This window comes from Mesoplodon densirostris, chromosome 7, assembly GCF_025265405.1.
Source record: "Mesoplodon densirostris isolate mMesDen1 chromosome 7, mMesDen1 primary haplotype, whole genome shotgun sequence".
In the NCBI taxonomy this organism is placed as follows: Eukaryota; Metazoa; Chordata; class Mammalia; order Artiodactyla; family Ziphiidae; genus Mesoplodon; species Mesoplodon densirostris.
In genome coordinates this window covers 96,380,877-96,397,898 of record NC_082667.1, presented here as the reverse complement: position 1 = coordinate 96,397,898, position 17,022 = coordinate 96,380,877, and the positions used below count along the sequence as shown (strand labels likewise).

The 17,022-nt window shown below is 33.3% G+C and overlaps 1 protein-coding gene across 1 annotated transcript in view; it reads right to left on the bottom strand.

Moving 5' to 3' along the window:
* Positions 1-17,022, bottom strand: part of DYNC2H1 (dynein cytoplasmic 2 heavy chain 1) — a 384,236-nt gene that overhangs the window by 281,769 nt on the left and 85,445 nt on the right. Inside the window, exons 42-50 of the mRNA XM_060105577.1 lie at positions 15,148-15,407; positions 14,055-14,301; positions 12,382-12,533; positions 11,029-11,173; positions 8,922-9,024; positions 8,223-8,390; positions 3,228-3,358; positions 1,735-1,983; positions 1,119-1,227 (exon numbers count right to left, since the gene is read on the bottom strand). Of these exons, the coding sequence (XP_059961560.1) occupies positions 1,119-1,227; positions 1,735-1,983; positions 3,228-3,358; positions 8,223-8,390; positions 8,922-9,024; positions 11,029-11,173; positions 12,382-12,533; positions 14,055-14,301; positions 15,148-15,407 (1,564 nt within the window). The remainder of the gene's footprint in view (positions 1-1,118; positions 1,228-1,734; positions 1,984-3,227; positions 3,359-8,222; positions 8,391-8,921; positions 9,025-11,028; positions 11,174-12,381; positions 12,534-14,054; positions 14,302-15,147; positions 15,408-17,022) is intronic.

Genomic DNA, 17,022 nt, shown 5'->3' with positions numbered 1-17,022 from the left:
GAACAATTCATATAGTTGAAACTAGCTTTTAACAAGGTTTATTTTGTATTCAAGTAACAAAATACTCTTATTCCAAGTTTAAAACGAAGCTACCTCATACCAATTCTACTAACAGTGGTTATGCATTATAAGGAGATTATAATAAACTTCATAAATTCTTCAGAAAAGGAAGAATTGCAGGAAATTGCAGGTATTCTCCTCAGGAAATCACCAAAAAGTTCAGGTGGCTCCAGAGACAACAAGAGTATAACACAATTCGAGAAATATGAGACCTCATATACATGAAATATATCTGCTATTATATAACCACATTTAAGGCCATATTATAATTATTCAATTATTCCATTAATGATGGACAGTGAGGTTCTATCAAATTTTTATTACAAATTATACTACATATTTCCTTAAATACTAGTTCTTTTATTTCTATAGGTTAAATTTCTACACATAATATAATTTCTATATCAAAAGGTATAACACATTTTTTAAATTAATTAATTTATTTATTTTTAGCTGCATTGGGTCTTCGTTGCTGCGCACAGGCTTCCTTTAGTTGCAGCGAGCAGGGGCTATTCTGCGGTGGCTTCTCTTGTTGTGGAACGAGAGGCATGCAGGCTTCAGTAGTTGTGGCTCACGGGCTCCAGAGAGCAGGCTCAGTAGTTGGGACGCACGGGCTTAGTTGCTCCACTGCATGTGGGATCTTCTTAGACCAGGGCTTGAACCCGTATCCTCTGAATTAGCAGGTGGATTCTTAACCACTGAACCACCAGGGAAGCCCGGTGTAACACATTTTTTAAATAAGTACTGGTTGACAACTTTCCTAAAAGGTTATAACAGATAATAGTCCCACCAAAAGTGTGTAAGAGGGCCAATTTTCCAGTATATTCATCAATATTCAATATTTAATCATTTTTATATAATTCCACAATCTCTTGGTTTTATAAAAACAGGGTTTCTCAATTCTCCTGCTGTTAGCATGTTTAATGTTTAATCCCATGTCACTTTAGTAAAAGCTATGCCAAGTGTTCTCTGAAACATAATTTTATATAAAATCACTTCACTTGAATAATTTTTACATTATTACTTTTATTTTCTTTAAATCGAACCTATTTACTTGCCTGAAGACAAAAGGCTATTGATCATCTCCAAAAATGTAGGATGTACAAACTGATAATCCTCAAGAAGTAAAACTACTTGTTGTGCTTCAATACCTGCAAGATGTAGCACCTGCACAATAAGAAAATACATTTTGGTATCCATTAAATATTTTTGGCACAGGTAAAAACTTTCATTCTGTATGTAAACTAAGTTATTTTTATTAATTGATATTTGAGTAATCAAAATTTAGCCACATAGTTTAGAAAGTAAATCCACTGAATAATCAAAATTTAGCCATATAGTTTGGAAAGTAAATCCAGTTCATAAACAAATACTACTGGAAGGAAATTTAATTATTTTACATCTAGGACATTAAAAGCTAGAGGATAATTTTAAATATATCTACATATGTCTTAAATGCCATCTTTTTGTTTATCTTACCTTTCCATATAACATCCCATAATCTGGGGTGCTGAGAGCTAAAAACATAATTTTGTAACAATCATGGAGAAAACAATCATCAAAATTAAAATAAAGACTATGTTGCATATCAGAGATTTAAATGTCTTTAAAGGCTTTTAGAATAACTAACTGTGATTTAAAACCAAATAAAACAAAAGACTGTGAGTCACTCACATGTTTGAGATCATTTTTGAATTGCTTCAGTTCATATCCCCTGGAAATCTTTGGTGAAAACAGCACTGCTCCATGCATATGACTGACTAAAGAAGTGATGGTCCGACGACCTACACCACTGCATCCTGCTAACAGAAGTGAACCTCCAGGAAAACTCAGCACTCTGTCTATCCTAGACATATATTCCAGGACTTCTTGGAAAAGTAAAATATCTAAATTCTGGTTATCTCGTCCATAATGAATAAGACCCTTCAAAAGATCACAAAGCATATTATATAATTAATATAAGTCCAAATTACATAATAAAATGTTAGTTATCTAGATTAAGAGATTATATTTTTGGTGTCCTCAAGAAAAGGGGTTAAGTAAATACATGTTGTCTCACACTCTTTTATCTATCCAGTAATCCAGCTGTATGGCACTTTCTAAGGAAAAATTTACATGATGTCAAACAAGTTCATGGGTCCACAATAGTCAGTTACTTTTGAACACCATTAATATAACTAGTAAAAAGCAGTGTAAGATAGCAGGTTAATTATAAAGACTTCAAAAGCTATCAAATTTTTACCACTTGTTACACATCAAATCAGTGTGCACAGACTATAAAACAATCCCCAAACTCTCAAAACGTACTGCCTAAAGATATTTTGTGAACTCTTGTTCTTACGCACAGCTCAGCAATGAATCAAAAGCCCATAAAGAGGTAGTATGCCTTGCCAGGAGCTATGTGATAGAGTGAAGAAAGAGAGAAAGGACAGCTTTCATGTACTCAACAACTTTTGCACATTCCCAAACTTTTCAATATTCATTCCAGGCAAACAAATTTACTAGACCATGAAAGACTTTTCTTGATATAAAATCCATACTAACTTCCATTATAAATATTAATTTTTAAAGCAATCATATATAACACTGTTTCTCCTTATAATTAATCTCAAAAACAAAACAAACAAACAAACAAAACTCCATAGGACAGTGCTACTAAAAGTTTCAGTGAACCAGCAGCATCAACATCATTTGGAAGCCTCTCAGAAATTTGGATTCTCTTCTGATTTTTTTCAGATTCAGATTAGTACCTATTGAATTCAGACTTCTCCAGATGGGACCCACCCATCAATATTTTCTGGTTCTCAAAGTGATTCTAATGTTCACTAAAGTTTGAGACCACTGTTCTAGAATGAGCAGTTAATATTATATTAACTGTTAATATAATATTAGCAGTTATATTTCCCAATTAATATTAAGCCTTTTTAATAGTTCCAACCTCAGATACCTTTTTCCAGCATGTATCCTAGCAATTTTACACTAATCTGTGTAAGTGCATGTGCACCTACTTAGATCTGCCACATTGGGCTAAATTCCAAAAGATACGAACCGGTTTTGCCTATTCTAAGATCTTTCACTTCATGCCCGCAAAAAACTTACAATAAATATTTTGAAAATGGCTTTAATCATAACCAAATCCCAATTCAAATTCATGATTCATATTATACCTTTTTAATAACATCCTTAAGATCTGCAGAATTTAGTTTTCCAAGTGGTTTTCCATGTGGAGGCAAAGGTTGTCCTGGGGCTGACCTTATTCCTGAATTATGTCGAGCTCCCCATGTAACATAGAAATTATCTGTAGAAATGAAAGATATTTTTGTTTTATGTGTGTTAATCATAATGGGAGCATCAGTAGATATATTTCACACTAAACTGTTTTTAACTTAATTAGTCCAAATAAGAACATCCCCAGAAAGGCAAAGATTAATTACTTTGAATTGGCAAAAAAAAAAACAATCTCAAAATTATTCTTGAAAAAGAACACAGATTTACTAATATGATCAAGAGCCCTAACTTCTAAAATAAAAGAAAAATTAACCAAATTTTAATTAGAAAATAAAAATCCCACAAACTTCCCTTAAATTTATCTACAGCAGTGTTCCTGTTACCACACAAGGAAAATCTGTTCACCATTCTACTGAAGCTTTCGCCTCCCAATTCCTCTGGGAGACTGTTCCATCAGTATCCTCCTTGTCATATGCTGCACTCAGCAACAGTCCTACCTTCCCTAGACCCCAAGCTACCTCATGTTCTTCTTTCCTTCTCCATCATATTTCTCACATTATCTTCTACTTGCCAAAACCACTATACTAAACTCTTATTTGGGAACAACAATGCTACCCTAATTGCAAAATCCAAACCTTCTTTGTAGTCATTATCCCAATATGACTTGTGTGCATCTCCTTAATGGAGCTTTTTTCCTTGAATCTATATTACCATGCTCAGCAAGCCACAACCACTACTCCTTTTCAGTTTTCTACTTATCCCTTATATTTTTATTTTCACTGGGATCCAAATTCAGCCTGTTATGCTTTAATTCTAAATACTCCCCTGGAATTATTTAATCTTATTCTGTGGATTAGATTATCAACTATCTAAATATACACCAAAAACCGATTCACTACGTATCTCTAGGCAAGTCTCCCAGCTCTAGTCTAGTCCCATATTTCCAATTGCTTAATGACATATAACTCATGCATTCATTCATTAAACACTTATCTATCACAGACCTGTATTTAAACATTGTACTTCCTGTTAGAGATAAGTAATGAATAAGGCAAACATAATTTCTGCCCTCACAGAACTGATAAACTTTATGTAGGTTCCCAAAAGACACTCAAAAAGCTTGCAAACATTCAAACACATGCATAAAACTGAACTCATTATCTTCATGTCTCATCATTTCTCAGCTGGACTACTGCAGCATCCTCCTACCTCATATCCCTGTTACATGCCTTTACTCCATCAAATATATCCTCACTGCTACTAGAGTAACAAACACGAAAACAAAATCTGATAGTACCACTGCACCCAATATCACATATAGCTTCCCACTGCCTTAAAAAAAAAAAAAAACTTTTCCTAATCAAGGCCCTGTGCAATTTGGCTTCAATTTGGCTCAACTGACTGCTTGAATCTCTTATCTCCCTCTGTACTCCAATATATACCCCAGTTTTCTCAAACCGTTGATTCTTTGCATATGCTTTTTCCTTTGTCTGGAATGCCCTTCCCCTCTTCTTCACTTAATTGTATCCTTTAAGATACAGTTTGATTTCCTGTAATTGCTCAAAAAAAACCTAAAGTCTTAGGTGTTAATCTAACAAAATACCTTATAGGACTTATGCTGAAAACAATACAACACTGATGAAAAAAAGCAAAGAGTATCTAAATAAATGGACAAATATATTATGTTCATGGATTGGAAAAATCAACATAATAAAGAGGTCAATTCTTCCCAAACCAATATACAGAACTAATACAATTCCTACCACAATCTCAGCAACGCTCTTTATATATACAAGATTATTCTAAAATTTATATGGAAAGGCAAATAGCTAAAACAATTTTAAAGAAGGAATCAGTCAATCGAATTTTAAGACTTATTATACAGCTACAGCAATCAACTCAGTGTGGTATTGGCAGAAGGACATATACATCAATGGAACAGAATCAGGAACCCAGAAACAGAGTTACACAATTAATTTTTGACTAATGTGCAAAAGCAATTCAAGGCAGAAGGGTAGCCTATTCAACAAGTGGTGCTGGAACAAGTGGGCAACCATAGGCAAAGAAATGAACCGTGACTTAAGTCTCACTCTTTACACAGAAATTCACTCAAAATGGACCACTGACTTAAAACATAAAACTATAAAATATTTAGGAAAAAAAGGTGGAGAAAATCTTCAAAATCTAGGACTAGACAGAGTTCTTAAACTTGACACCAAAAAATCCTTAAAAAGAAAAATTAATAAATTGAGCTTCATAAAACTAAAACCTTTTTTATCTGTAAAAGACTCTATTAAGAAGATGAAAAGACAAGCTACACAGTAGGAGAATATATTTGCTAACCACATATGTGACAAAAGAATAGTATCTAAAATACAGGAAGAACTCTAAAAACTCAATATTAAAAAAAATCCAATTAGAAAATGGACAAAAGACACAAAGAGACATTTCACTGAAGAGGACATACAGAAGACAATTAATCATATGAAAAGATGTTTAACTTCATTAGCTGTCAGCAAGATGCAAAATAAAACCAATATGACATATCAGTACACACTTATCAGAATGGCTAAAATAAAAAAATACTGACAACACCCAATGCTGGCAAGGATGTGGAGCACCTGGATCACTCGTATATTGCTGATGTAAATGTAAACTGAAATACAGCTACTCTAGAAAATAGTGTGCCAGGTTTTTTTTTTTTTTTTTTTAACTAAGCATACAAGTACCATTCAACCCTGCAACTGCATTACTGAGCATTTATCTCAGAGAAACAAAAATCTCCACACAAAAACCTGCACATAAATGCCTATAGCAGCTTTCCTCTTAATAGCCAAAACCTGAAAACAACTCAGATGCCCTTCCACAAGTAAATGGTGAAAGAAATGGTAGCATGTCTAAATATAATACCTACTCAGCAATAAAAAGGAACAAACTACTGAAACACTCAAGAGCCTGCATCTATCTCCAGAGAATTATTCTGATTGAAAATAAGATTGTTGAAATGACAAAATTGAACACAGAAAAGATGGGTGGTTTCCAGGGGATGGAAGAGGAGTTGATCCATTTTAACTGTATCAATGTCAATATCCTGGTTGTGATATTATACTATTTTTGCCAGAGTTGAAGGAAAACAAGTAAAAAGTACATGTGCTCTCTCTCTGTTAGTTCTTACAACTGTACATGAATCTACAATTATCTCAAAATAAAAAATTTATTTTAAAAAATTTCAAAGTAACTTCCTCAAAAAGGAATTAGTCTCTATTCTTCTACACCCCTAATATCCAGCATTTATCCCAAATATATTCATAAAAGTTATATTAATTGTAAAACACTTCATGCTCTATTGTATTTACCATTTTAACCATCCATTTGCATAAATTTTTGTGGCACCTAAACATATTAGCAATAGTTATCATTGTAAGCAAGGACTTTCACATCTGTATCTGCCATTAGATTACAAGTTTCTTAAGCACAAGAATGTATCTAGTTTATTTTTCAGTATCCAAAATTAAAAATTTAATTTTGGATACTTAAAATTTTTAAGCATCCAAAATTTTTCTTAATAATTTTTTCTTAATATTCTACTATGTGAAAATCATATTTGCCTGGATCTAACATATATCAAGCCTGTATTTTTTAAAAAATACAACCCTTCATTAAAAAGTAAAATACTGAGAAAAAAATATTATTGAGTCCTACATAGGAGACTCTAAAAGATAGCAAATTCTAGATAATTCAGATAAGACACTAATACTATCTAATGCCCAAAGGATATGTCACTTTCTTTGCAAGACAAGACACTATTAACTCAATTTTTAAACTGAGAAACATGGCAGCATTTTAGAACAAGAGCCTCTCCATGCTAAGCCATGAAAACTACACGCCACAATGACATAAAACCTCACTCAAAATCAAGCCGACTTTGAACTATTAACAGGCTTCTCTCAGCAGTTCATCCTGTCTTAGGTTCTTTTGAACTTATTTCCTGATTCTAAAACTCAAGCAGCACCTAGAAAATTCCTTCTATCCATCTTAATATCCTTTTCACCTTCAAGACTCCCCTTGGCTTACATCATTATGACCCTGAAACCAATATCAAATCTAGAAAGATACAATATAATGTATTATATGAAATATTTTTGAAGGCTTGCTTTACACTCTAATAGAATAGAAATTCATTTTGTAGCTTGAAAGCAGTTTTATTAAGAAAGAGTTCCATATTATAGTCGTCCTCTGTCAAAGGCCTTTTCAACATGTTGATTTTCATTTGATATGCATCACTCCCACAGCATTTCATAATGCAAATTGGTCATTAAGCAGTAATAGTTGCAAATGCAACATAGCTCCTTTGACTGGTGCTTTGCTTTGTTTATCATAATAATGGGTGAAGCTAATAAGAGGGTACATAAGAAGTTCTGTGCTAATGACGTTATGAGTAGTGACAGGAATGAGTCACTTTCTCAAGTGAAAGTTCATTATAATCCAATATGGATTTTCACTATGATCTTTAAATATCACACATATATGGCTATTTTTATTAGTAAAAGTCCTTCAAGAAATACAATTTTGAATTGCAAATGTTAAACACTATGGTCTGAACAACCGTTTCCAAGAAAATAATTATCGTCCTCATATTTTTTTTGGAACATAATTATTGAAATCTAGCAAAGAAAACAGAGCATCCTCTTACAGTAAAAACATTAAAATTATCCAAAGTTTTGGGGGTTTTGTTTTAATTAATTTTACTGAAGTATAGTTGATTTACAATGTTGTGTTAATTTCTACTCTACAGCAAAGTGATTCAGTAATACATATATAAATTATCCAAAGTTTTCATTTGTTTAGATATATGAAATCATGCTATAGGTAAGAAAAAAACTGAAAGTTCTCATAACTTTTATATATTTACATAAGCTCTGTAACTATATTACCTGCCATATTGTCTAGTACATCTGAGCCCCAGTCTTCTTGAAACACTGATGTTAAAATACTGTCAAATAAATGAAGTTCCTTTGCACCAACAATTTTGTCACGAAATAAGCGCCGCGCTTCATATGCTATAATTTCTAATACGTAATCTAGAGGATGGTTTGAGGATCCTAAAAAGGCAAAATTTTCTTTAATTATAATAAAATTCCAATGATTTAAAAATGGTCTGTTTCAACAAAATATTAGAAAGAAATAGAGAATGAGAATCTACATACCATTATTTTGGCATCAGATAAATAGAATAAAGGGAAAAAGAGTTAAAATTCATTTTGTTAATGAGTTGGTAAACTTTTTTGATTCTTTAAAGGATATGTTAAACACTATAATCTCTAGTTGTTCAATAAAAATATCAATCCCCAAGAGCATATTAAACATGCTTTAGCTACAAAGGATAACAATTACATTTTTTCCCAAATCAAGTTTTAATAGTGACAATCATACTTTAGGAGAGGAAGCATAATAAAATATCATAATTTTAATATCATGTTTAAATTTAATATTAACATTTTAATTTTTAAAATACTATAATTACAATACTCATTTGTCTATTACAAATATAATATACAGTATAAACACACACACATACAATATGACATTCTAAAGAGAGATAAGTGATTTGAAATCATAAAAGCAAAACTTACCTCCTTCTAAATCATATCTGAATAAGCCAAGAACCCACTGGGTAAGGATGCAAGGAGTAAAGAAATAGTGGCTATAATCATCAACTGTAAATTTGGCCCGCACCTGAAAAAAATATAGTAAATGATCTGTCTACTCTCTTAAATATATAATCAGGCTATAAATTTTTCAGTCACCTTAAATTCATAGGAATGTCAATTTCTACCAGTGGCTGGAACTGTATTTCAATATTACTTATTTCCTCAGTTATCTTGTATTCTATATTTTATGCATTTAAAAACATTATCTAAGAGAGGTTGTTCATAAACTTCAACAAATTGCCAAAGGTCCATGGAAAAAAATAAAATGAAAGGTTTAAAAGCCCTGCTAAAGAAAGGAATTCAAGGAAAGCTAACCTAAATTTTATAAAATGGTAGTTATAATTCCAACGTGCTTATGGGTGTAAGACAGACCCATTTTATAATGGTGGGACCCACAGAGCTATCTTATGTTCAAGAAATCATTGAACTTTTAACAAATCAAAGTGCCACAATTCAACATATAACCAACAAGAGAAGAGCCTCTCCCTTCCTCTCTATGGATGGAGCTACTGCTCTTATTCTGGCCTTGACTGCCTAACATTTGAATTAATTTAGAAAAACATAGCTTTATCTTTCCCCACTTCTACTCCAATACTATAAAAAGCATCCTCCACAAACACTTCCATAACTTTCACATGCTATTCTCTTTACCCAAGAAGACCCTCTTTCACCTCCAGCCACTTTGTGAATTTCTCTTTATTTTTCAAAACTTAGACCACATTTCATCTCCTCTTAAAATTTACAATAGCCAGGACATGGAAGCAACCTAAGTGTCCATCGACAGATGAATGGATAAAGAAGATGTGGCACAAATATACAATGGAATAGAAACAAAATTGAGTTATCTGTAGTGAGGTGGATGGACCTAGAGTCTGTCATACAGAGTGAAGTAAGTCAGAAAGAGAAAAACAAATACCGTATGCTAACACATATATATGGAATCTAAAAAAAAAAAAAATGATTCTTAAGAACCTAGGGGCAGGACAGGAATAAAGATGAATATGTAGAGAATGGACTTGAGGACATGGGGAGGGGGAAGGGTAAGCTGGGACGAAATGAGAGAGTGGCATGGACATATATACACTGCCAAATGTAAAATAGCTAGTGGGAAGCAGCCATATAACGCAGGGAGATCAGCTCGGTGCTCTGTGACCGCCTAAAGGGGTGGGATAGGGAGGCTGGGAGGGAGACGCAAGAGAGAGGACATATGGGGATATATGTATATGTATAGCTGATTCACTTTGTTATAAAGCAGAAACTAACACACCATTGTAAAGCAACTATATACTCCAATAAAGATGTTAAAAAAATAGAAAATCTAGCACACACAACAAAGCTATTCACTCCCTCTTCCATGCTATCTCTGTAACTGGTGCATATTGTTACTGATAGACTTATTACACTGTATTAATAGTTTATTTATATGATCAGGTCCCTCATTAGACTGTGCATTTCTAGGGAATAGTAACTCAGTCATCTTTGTATCCCTAGAACTAGCACTGGAAAGAGAAGGTACTCAATAAATATCTTCTGCATCCTTAATGCCTATTTTCAAGTATCACCCCACTTTATCAGAGTATTTTAGACACTTCCTCACAGATAAAGGGAAAGAAATAAACATCAAGAACTACTCTTGGGTTTGAAGCCTGAAAGACAGAAACTGATAGAAGTCAGGAGAAAGATCTAGTTTTGGAAAGAAGATGAACCCCACTGTAAATAAGCTAAATTTGAAATCAAAGCAGAATGACCATCTACCCACTGATTTATTCATTCAATATTTATTGGGTGTCTATTAGAAACTATGCCAGTAGCCAAAAAAAAAAAAAAAAAAAAAAGAAACTATGCCAGAAGATACAATAATGAATAATGCACACACAAGCATCTATCCTCACAGAGTCACTCTCCAGTAGAAAAGTATAATAAATGACAGGAAAAGAAAGGCTGAGCATCAACACAAATCAGGATTAAAGGTAGCCCGTTGGGAGTAATACCAATAGACATGAAAACTACAATGTAAGTGAATATATACCTGTTCATACACTTGTACCATAGATCCTGCTAAGAGATAAATTTTTGATGAAGAACCCCAAATAGTATGATTCTTCAGATTTTTATGTAGAACTGGTTTCAAATATGCTCCATAAATTGTCTGTAATTGCTCTCTTTCTGGGTAACTAAAAAAAAGCATATAAGAAGTTGAAATAAATCAACATTCTAAACTATTTCTTTTTTAAGATTTTTTTAGATGTGGACCATATTTGAAGTCTTTATTGAACTTGTTACAATATTGCTTCTGTTTTATGTTTTGGTTTTTTGGCCACGAGGCACGTGGGATCTTAGCTCCCTGACCAGGGATCGAACCTGCACCCCCTGCATTGGAAGGCGAAGTCTTAACCACTGGACCACCAGGGAAGTCCCCTAAATTATTATTTTAATGTTAAGTTATAGCAATGGTTTTCAAACTGTGTGGTTTTCAAATTGTAAGGCCTAAATACGTCCAAGGTTTACTCAAGGGCTAAGGCCAGGCTCACAGTCCCTACTGTTACTTCAACTAAATCAGATCCCTAATTATCTGTTTTCAAATACTAAGGATTCTAATAGAGGATTCCAATGAAATTACTTAAAAACATAATTGTTTAAAAGACCACTGATCTTTAGAAAGGGCCAAAGGAAAATTCTGCTTAAGAAAAAGTATTTTGAATTAAGTATAGTCTGTACAAAGAGCAGTAATCCACCTTAGAACTACAGAAGTAGAAAGCAACAAATAAAATCAACCTGTTTCTCCCTAAGCAAAATCTATTGCGGTACAGCTTAATTGGTTGCTGTAACATTTCTAAAAGAAGAATGTTAATAGACGGGGGTAGTTTATCATGAAAGCACAAAAACAAGATTTTGTAAGGCAAAATATAACAGAGGATGTAGCATCATAAAATTCGAGTCCATGTAACAATTATGGACCATGGAGATGGATGGGTATGTTACGATTAATATGATAAGCCACTAAATGACCTAACTCTACTTCGTTAAAATTTAAACTATATTTTTAGTTATCTATATAGAATTTGATTGTATTTTTGTTTTAAATAACCCATAAAACATTTAAATCTAAAACCCACCATTCAGATTCCTGAGACTGACATTTAGAGACAATACAAAGCAGTTCTGTTTTATTTCTAATATATAACAAGTATTGATTAAAGCCTTCATCACCCTAAATCACTGCCTACAGTTTAGGAAGGATAGGAAAAAAATAACATCAGAGCTTAAGTTTGACTATTTTTATATTCTACATTTTGAAGTAATATCATTAATATATACCTTTCACAAAATGCAATGTATGTCTCCCCAAGTCAAAAAAATCTTTTAATACAATGATACGTACTCTACAGCACAAAGACGAACAATAGACGTAAATCTGGTAGTAAGCTTATGTCTTCCCAGTCTTCCTCCAGCTGACACAGAAGCAACAATTTGAATATTTTCTAAACCAACCCATTCCAAATTTTCATCATAAAATCCTTGATATGTCAATACCTATTTGAAAATAAATATATTTAAGTGTTTTATGCTTAAGATTTTCTAATCATGATATATTCTGCATAAAATTCAATTGTTTCCAAATGCAATCATCATCAGAGGATTATGGTTACTGGGAAATGGGGGAGGGGATTAACTGGGAGATTGGGATCAACATATACACACTACTATGTATAAAACAGATAACTAGGGCCTCCCTGGTGGCGCAGTGGTTGAGAGTCCGCCTGCCGATGCAGGGGATACAGGTTCGTGCCCCGGTCTGGGAGGATCCCATATGCCGCGGAGCGGCTGGGCCCGTGAGCCATGGCCGCTGAGCCTGCGCATCCGGAGCCTGTGCTCCGCAACGGGGGAGGCCACAACAGTGAGAGGCCCGCATACCGCAAAAAAAAAAAAAAAAAAAAAAAAAAAAACAGATAACTAATAAGGACCTATTGTATAGCACAGGGAACTCTACTCAATACTCTGTAATGACCTATATGGGAAAAGAATCTAAAGAGTGGATATATGTATAGTTATAACTGATTCACTTTGCTGTACAGCAAAAACTAACACAACATTGTAAATCAACTATATTCCAATAATTTTTTTTAATTTTAAAAAGACTCTGTTCAATTAATGTTAGCTGAATTATCCTCATTTTTTAAAATGCTTTTCAAATAAATATTAAAATCCAGGTGATAGTATAAATCCACCAGCAATTATCAAAAAAGAAAGTGAAAGTGGGCTTCCCTGGTGGTGCAGTGGTTGAGAGTCCGCCTGCCGATGCAGGGGACACGGGTTTGTGCCCCGGTCTGGGAAGATACCCCATGCCGTGGAGTGGCTGGGCCCGTGAGCCATGACCGCTGGGCCTGTGTGTCCAGAGCCTGTGCTCCACAACGGAAGAGGCCACAGCGGTGAGAGGCCCGCGTACCGCAAAAAAAAAAAAAAAAAAAAAAAATGTTTAAATTTATAAAAAGTGAAAGAAATCAGGAAAAATATAAGGATAATATTTTTTCTATAAATATTTTGTTATATTCTGCAGTTATATAGAAAGCAAAATGTGAACCAATATGAGTATATTAAGCTCTAATTTAGAATTTAGAGTTTCTAATGTGATGTAAATCACATAAAGTAAAAAAAATCTTCCACAGTGACTGAAGCATGACTGAGGAAGTCTAACTGCTCTCAGAAGAATGCATACCTAAAAGAATGAAGCAAAAACTTCCCCAGCTCCAGCACCATCCCCAGCTTCTGCTTTCCTCCATTTTTTAGGAATAAAGGGTAGGTAAATGGTGTGGGGTAAAGGTTGTTTTTACTCCTGTCATATATCATCTGGATGTAATACTAATTTTTAGATGGAGGAAGATCAAAGAAAGTAGCCCTGGAACAAGTGTGAGATGCTTCAAGAGTTTAATTTCCATGACACATGCTAGGTAAAACTAGCCCTAAAAAGGAAAGCAGCTTTGCTATCTATAAGAAGAGTTAATGAAATTAAATTGTTTCCAATTATATCAAAACACTTCAAGTGATAAGACCCACCTGCTGCAGGAAAGCTACCAAAGTACTGGTCCCCCATTTATCAAGCTTGGGTAGGTTGATATCTTTTAAGTACAGAACAAGTCTCTCACAGTCTTTTGGTCTATACACTCGACCAGTATTAGTACTGATTACCATGCAAGTCTGGCTCAGTTTCTGCAGGAGATGCCGAGAAGTAGTTTGTGCACTACAGTGAACTGTAGCAATTTGAGTGGACCGGAGTTGGGAAAAGGCATACCTGAGCAGCATCCTGAGAAAGATATAAAACATTTGACTTCGTAAATGCAACCAATAAAATACTTTTTATATTCAATACAAAATTTCTATTTTTAAATATTTCAGTTTCTAAATTACGTATGATGTTTAAGGGAAAAGTGGTAAAAATATATATGGTTTCCATAACTATCCATAGCTATGAAGGTAAGCTTTCTAAATTTTAGACTGGAAAAAAAAATAATTCATATTTTAAGGTATTCTTGGGACTCTATCAGCAAAAAAAAAAAAAAAAAAATTCACAGTTCACAGAAATAATTCAGTTTGAAAAAGTATGCATAAAAAGTATTGTTTCCCCACAGTTGAAGGAAAGATTTTAAAATATTAAGTCCTCCAAGTTAAAAAAAAAATTACTATGACTTTACAGAATTGTTTAAGTCTTACTAGAAATGTGAAAATAATAATCCATATTTCCTTTATTTCCAAAAAACTACACTCAGAAGGCACTAAAAATAGGTTGAATTCCACTGAATTAAAAGCTGTTTTTAAGTAGCTAACTTCAAGATTCATTTTTTATAACTACAGCATATAGTAGTTTGCGAGTACATCAGATATTCATTTTTTATGATTGTACGCACAGATTCTTTTTCAGAGTATCTTCTTCTAATTCCATTGGAAAACACATAACTTGGCAGAAAAAAGGACATATTTTTCTCTATAGTCATATTATCTTTACACGTAGTGACAATAAAGAGTCCTTCATGAAAATGTAAATGCTACTTTAACCAAAAAAAAAGGTAACAAAAGCTGTTAAGTCATTTTAAAACAGGAGAGAAGCATAAATCCACAATATGCACCTCGATTAACATTTTTCTATTCTTACCCTTTGCCACATCCTTCTGGTCCGACAAGAATAAATGGCTGTTTAGTATCAGAACTTAACCAAGGTTTGAAATAATCTAGACCTCGTTGCATGTCAGGAGTCTGAATGACTGGAAGAGTTTGGCTATTACTGAAATCATCAGCAGTCAAGTTTTCTGGCTTCTTCAGCACATAAGATGCTAACCGTCCTCTACTGGAGTCATAGTAGGTGTCCATTGGTTTGTGAGGGTCCGGAGGAGATTCTCGTGCCCAAGTAAAAACCTTAAGAGGAAAAAGTTGTGAAAGATTTTCATATACAGTGCTCCAAACAGAGTATGTGAAATTTTAATTCTTTAAAGTAAATGCTCCAAAGAGAATCATCTTATTAAAAAAAAAAAAAAAACTTCACATGCACTAAACTTACCTAATATCCTTAATAATTATAGTAACATTTTATCTGAAACATTACTCTCTGAATGATCATTTAAGCAAATAAAAGTCATCTGGTTCACACATATGTTGTATAAATATATTCAACTTTTAACTGAATTCTTATGAACACTAAATTACAAATTGTACAATGTAGGACTCCTAGACCTTTCATTTCCAGTACATTTTGGTACTGAACATTCCACTGTCACTACCACTGCTCTCAACTTGTTCTTCTTTCTTACACGAAAAACTGTTATCTGCACAGATACACAGCAGAGAGTTAGCCCCTAATGCCACTCTTCAACAGCTTTATTCTAAACTTTGGCAATAAAATTTCTGCTTAAAAGCAGCATATAATATGACATTGAGTGGTAGCAATGAGAAGCATCTGGTAACAGAGGCAACAGAACAGCCATGGAAAGAAAACCAGAACAGAGAAAGCAATAAATGGTGATATCAATGAAACAAAGGGATAAAAATGCAGAAAAATATGTTGGAGCCAATCCAAAGGAATATGTGTTCAATTATTTCAACAGAGGCCAATAGGAAGAAATTCCTTAATATGTAGAATTTAGTTTTATAAACGTGGCTGAAATATACATTTGCATTTAATAAAGAAAAGATTTATAATGATTACTCCATCCAAGCATTCCTAACTGCTAAAACTCTTCTGGTTAAAAAAAAATGATTAAAAATATGTTATTTTAAGATTAAAAATTAATAAAATAATTATATTTATTTACATAGCTAAGTATCAAAAATATCTAACAAAAAAGGTATAGTCAGAACTTTAGCCTATTAAATATTATTTTATAAAATTTTAATATCATAAAATATTACACACTAGTTCAAAGGAGAAAATAAGTATATATGTACCTATGTACTTATACAGACGGTCCCCAACTTACAATGGCTCGAATTAAAGATTTTTCAAGTTTACAATAGGGCGAAAGTGATACGCATTCAGTAAAAACCGTACTTTGAACTTTGATCTTTTCCCAGGCTAGTGATAATGTGGTAAGATACCTTCCTGTGATGCTGGGCAGTGGCAGTGAGTGGCAGCAAACTGCAGCTTGGGCAGTCAGCCACAAAATCACCAGGGTAAACAACTGATATGCTTACAACCATACTATTTTTCACTTTCTGTTTAACAGTCAAGAAATTACATTCTATTCAACACTTTATTATAAAATAGGCTTTGTGTTAGATGATTTTGCCCAAGTGTAGTCTAATGTACGTGTTCTGAGTACTTTAAGACAGGCTAGACTGAATTATGATATTTGATAGGTTAGGTGTAGTAAATGCATTTTCGACTTAGGATATTTTCAACTTATGATGGGTTTATCTGGATGTAACCCCATCATAATTCGAGGAAGATCTGTATATAAATGCATTATTATTGTATTAAATGCATAATTTCAAAATTTTAAAGTTCTATACCAAGGATCAATGAAAATTAACAAAA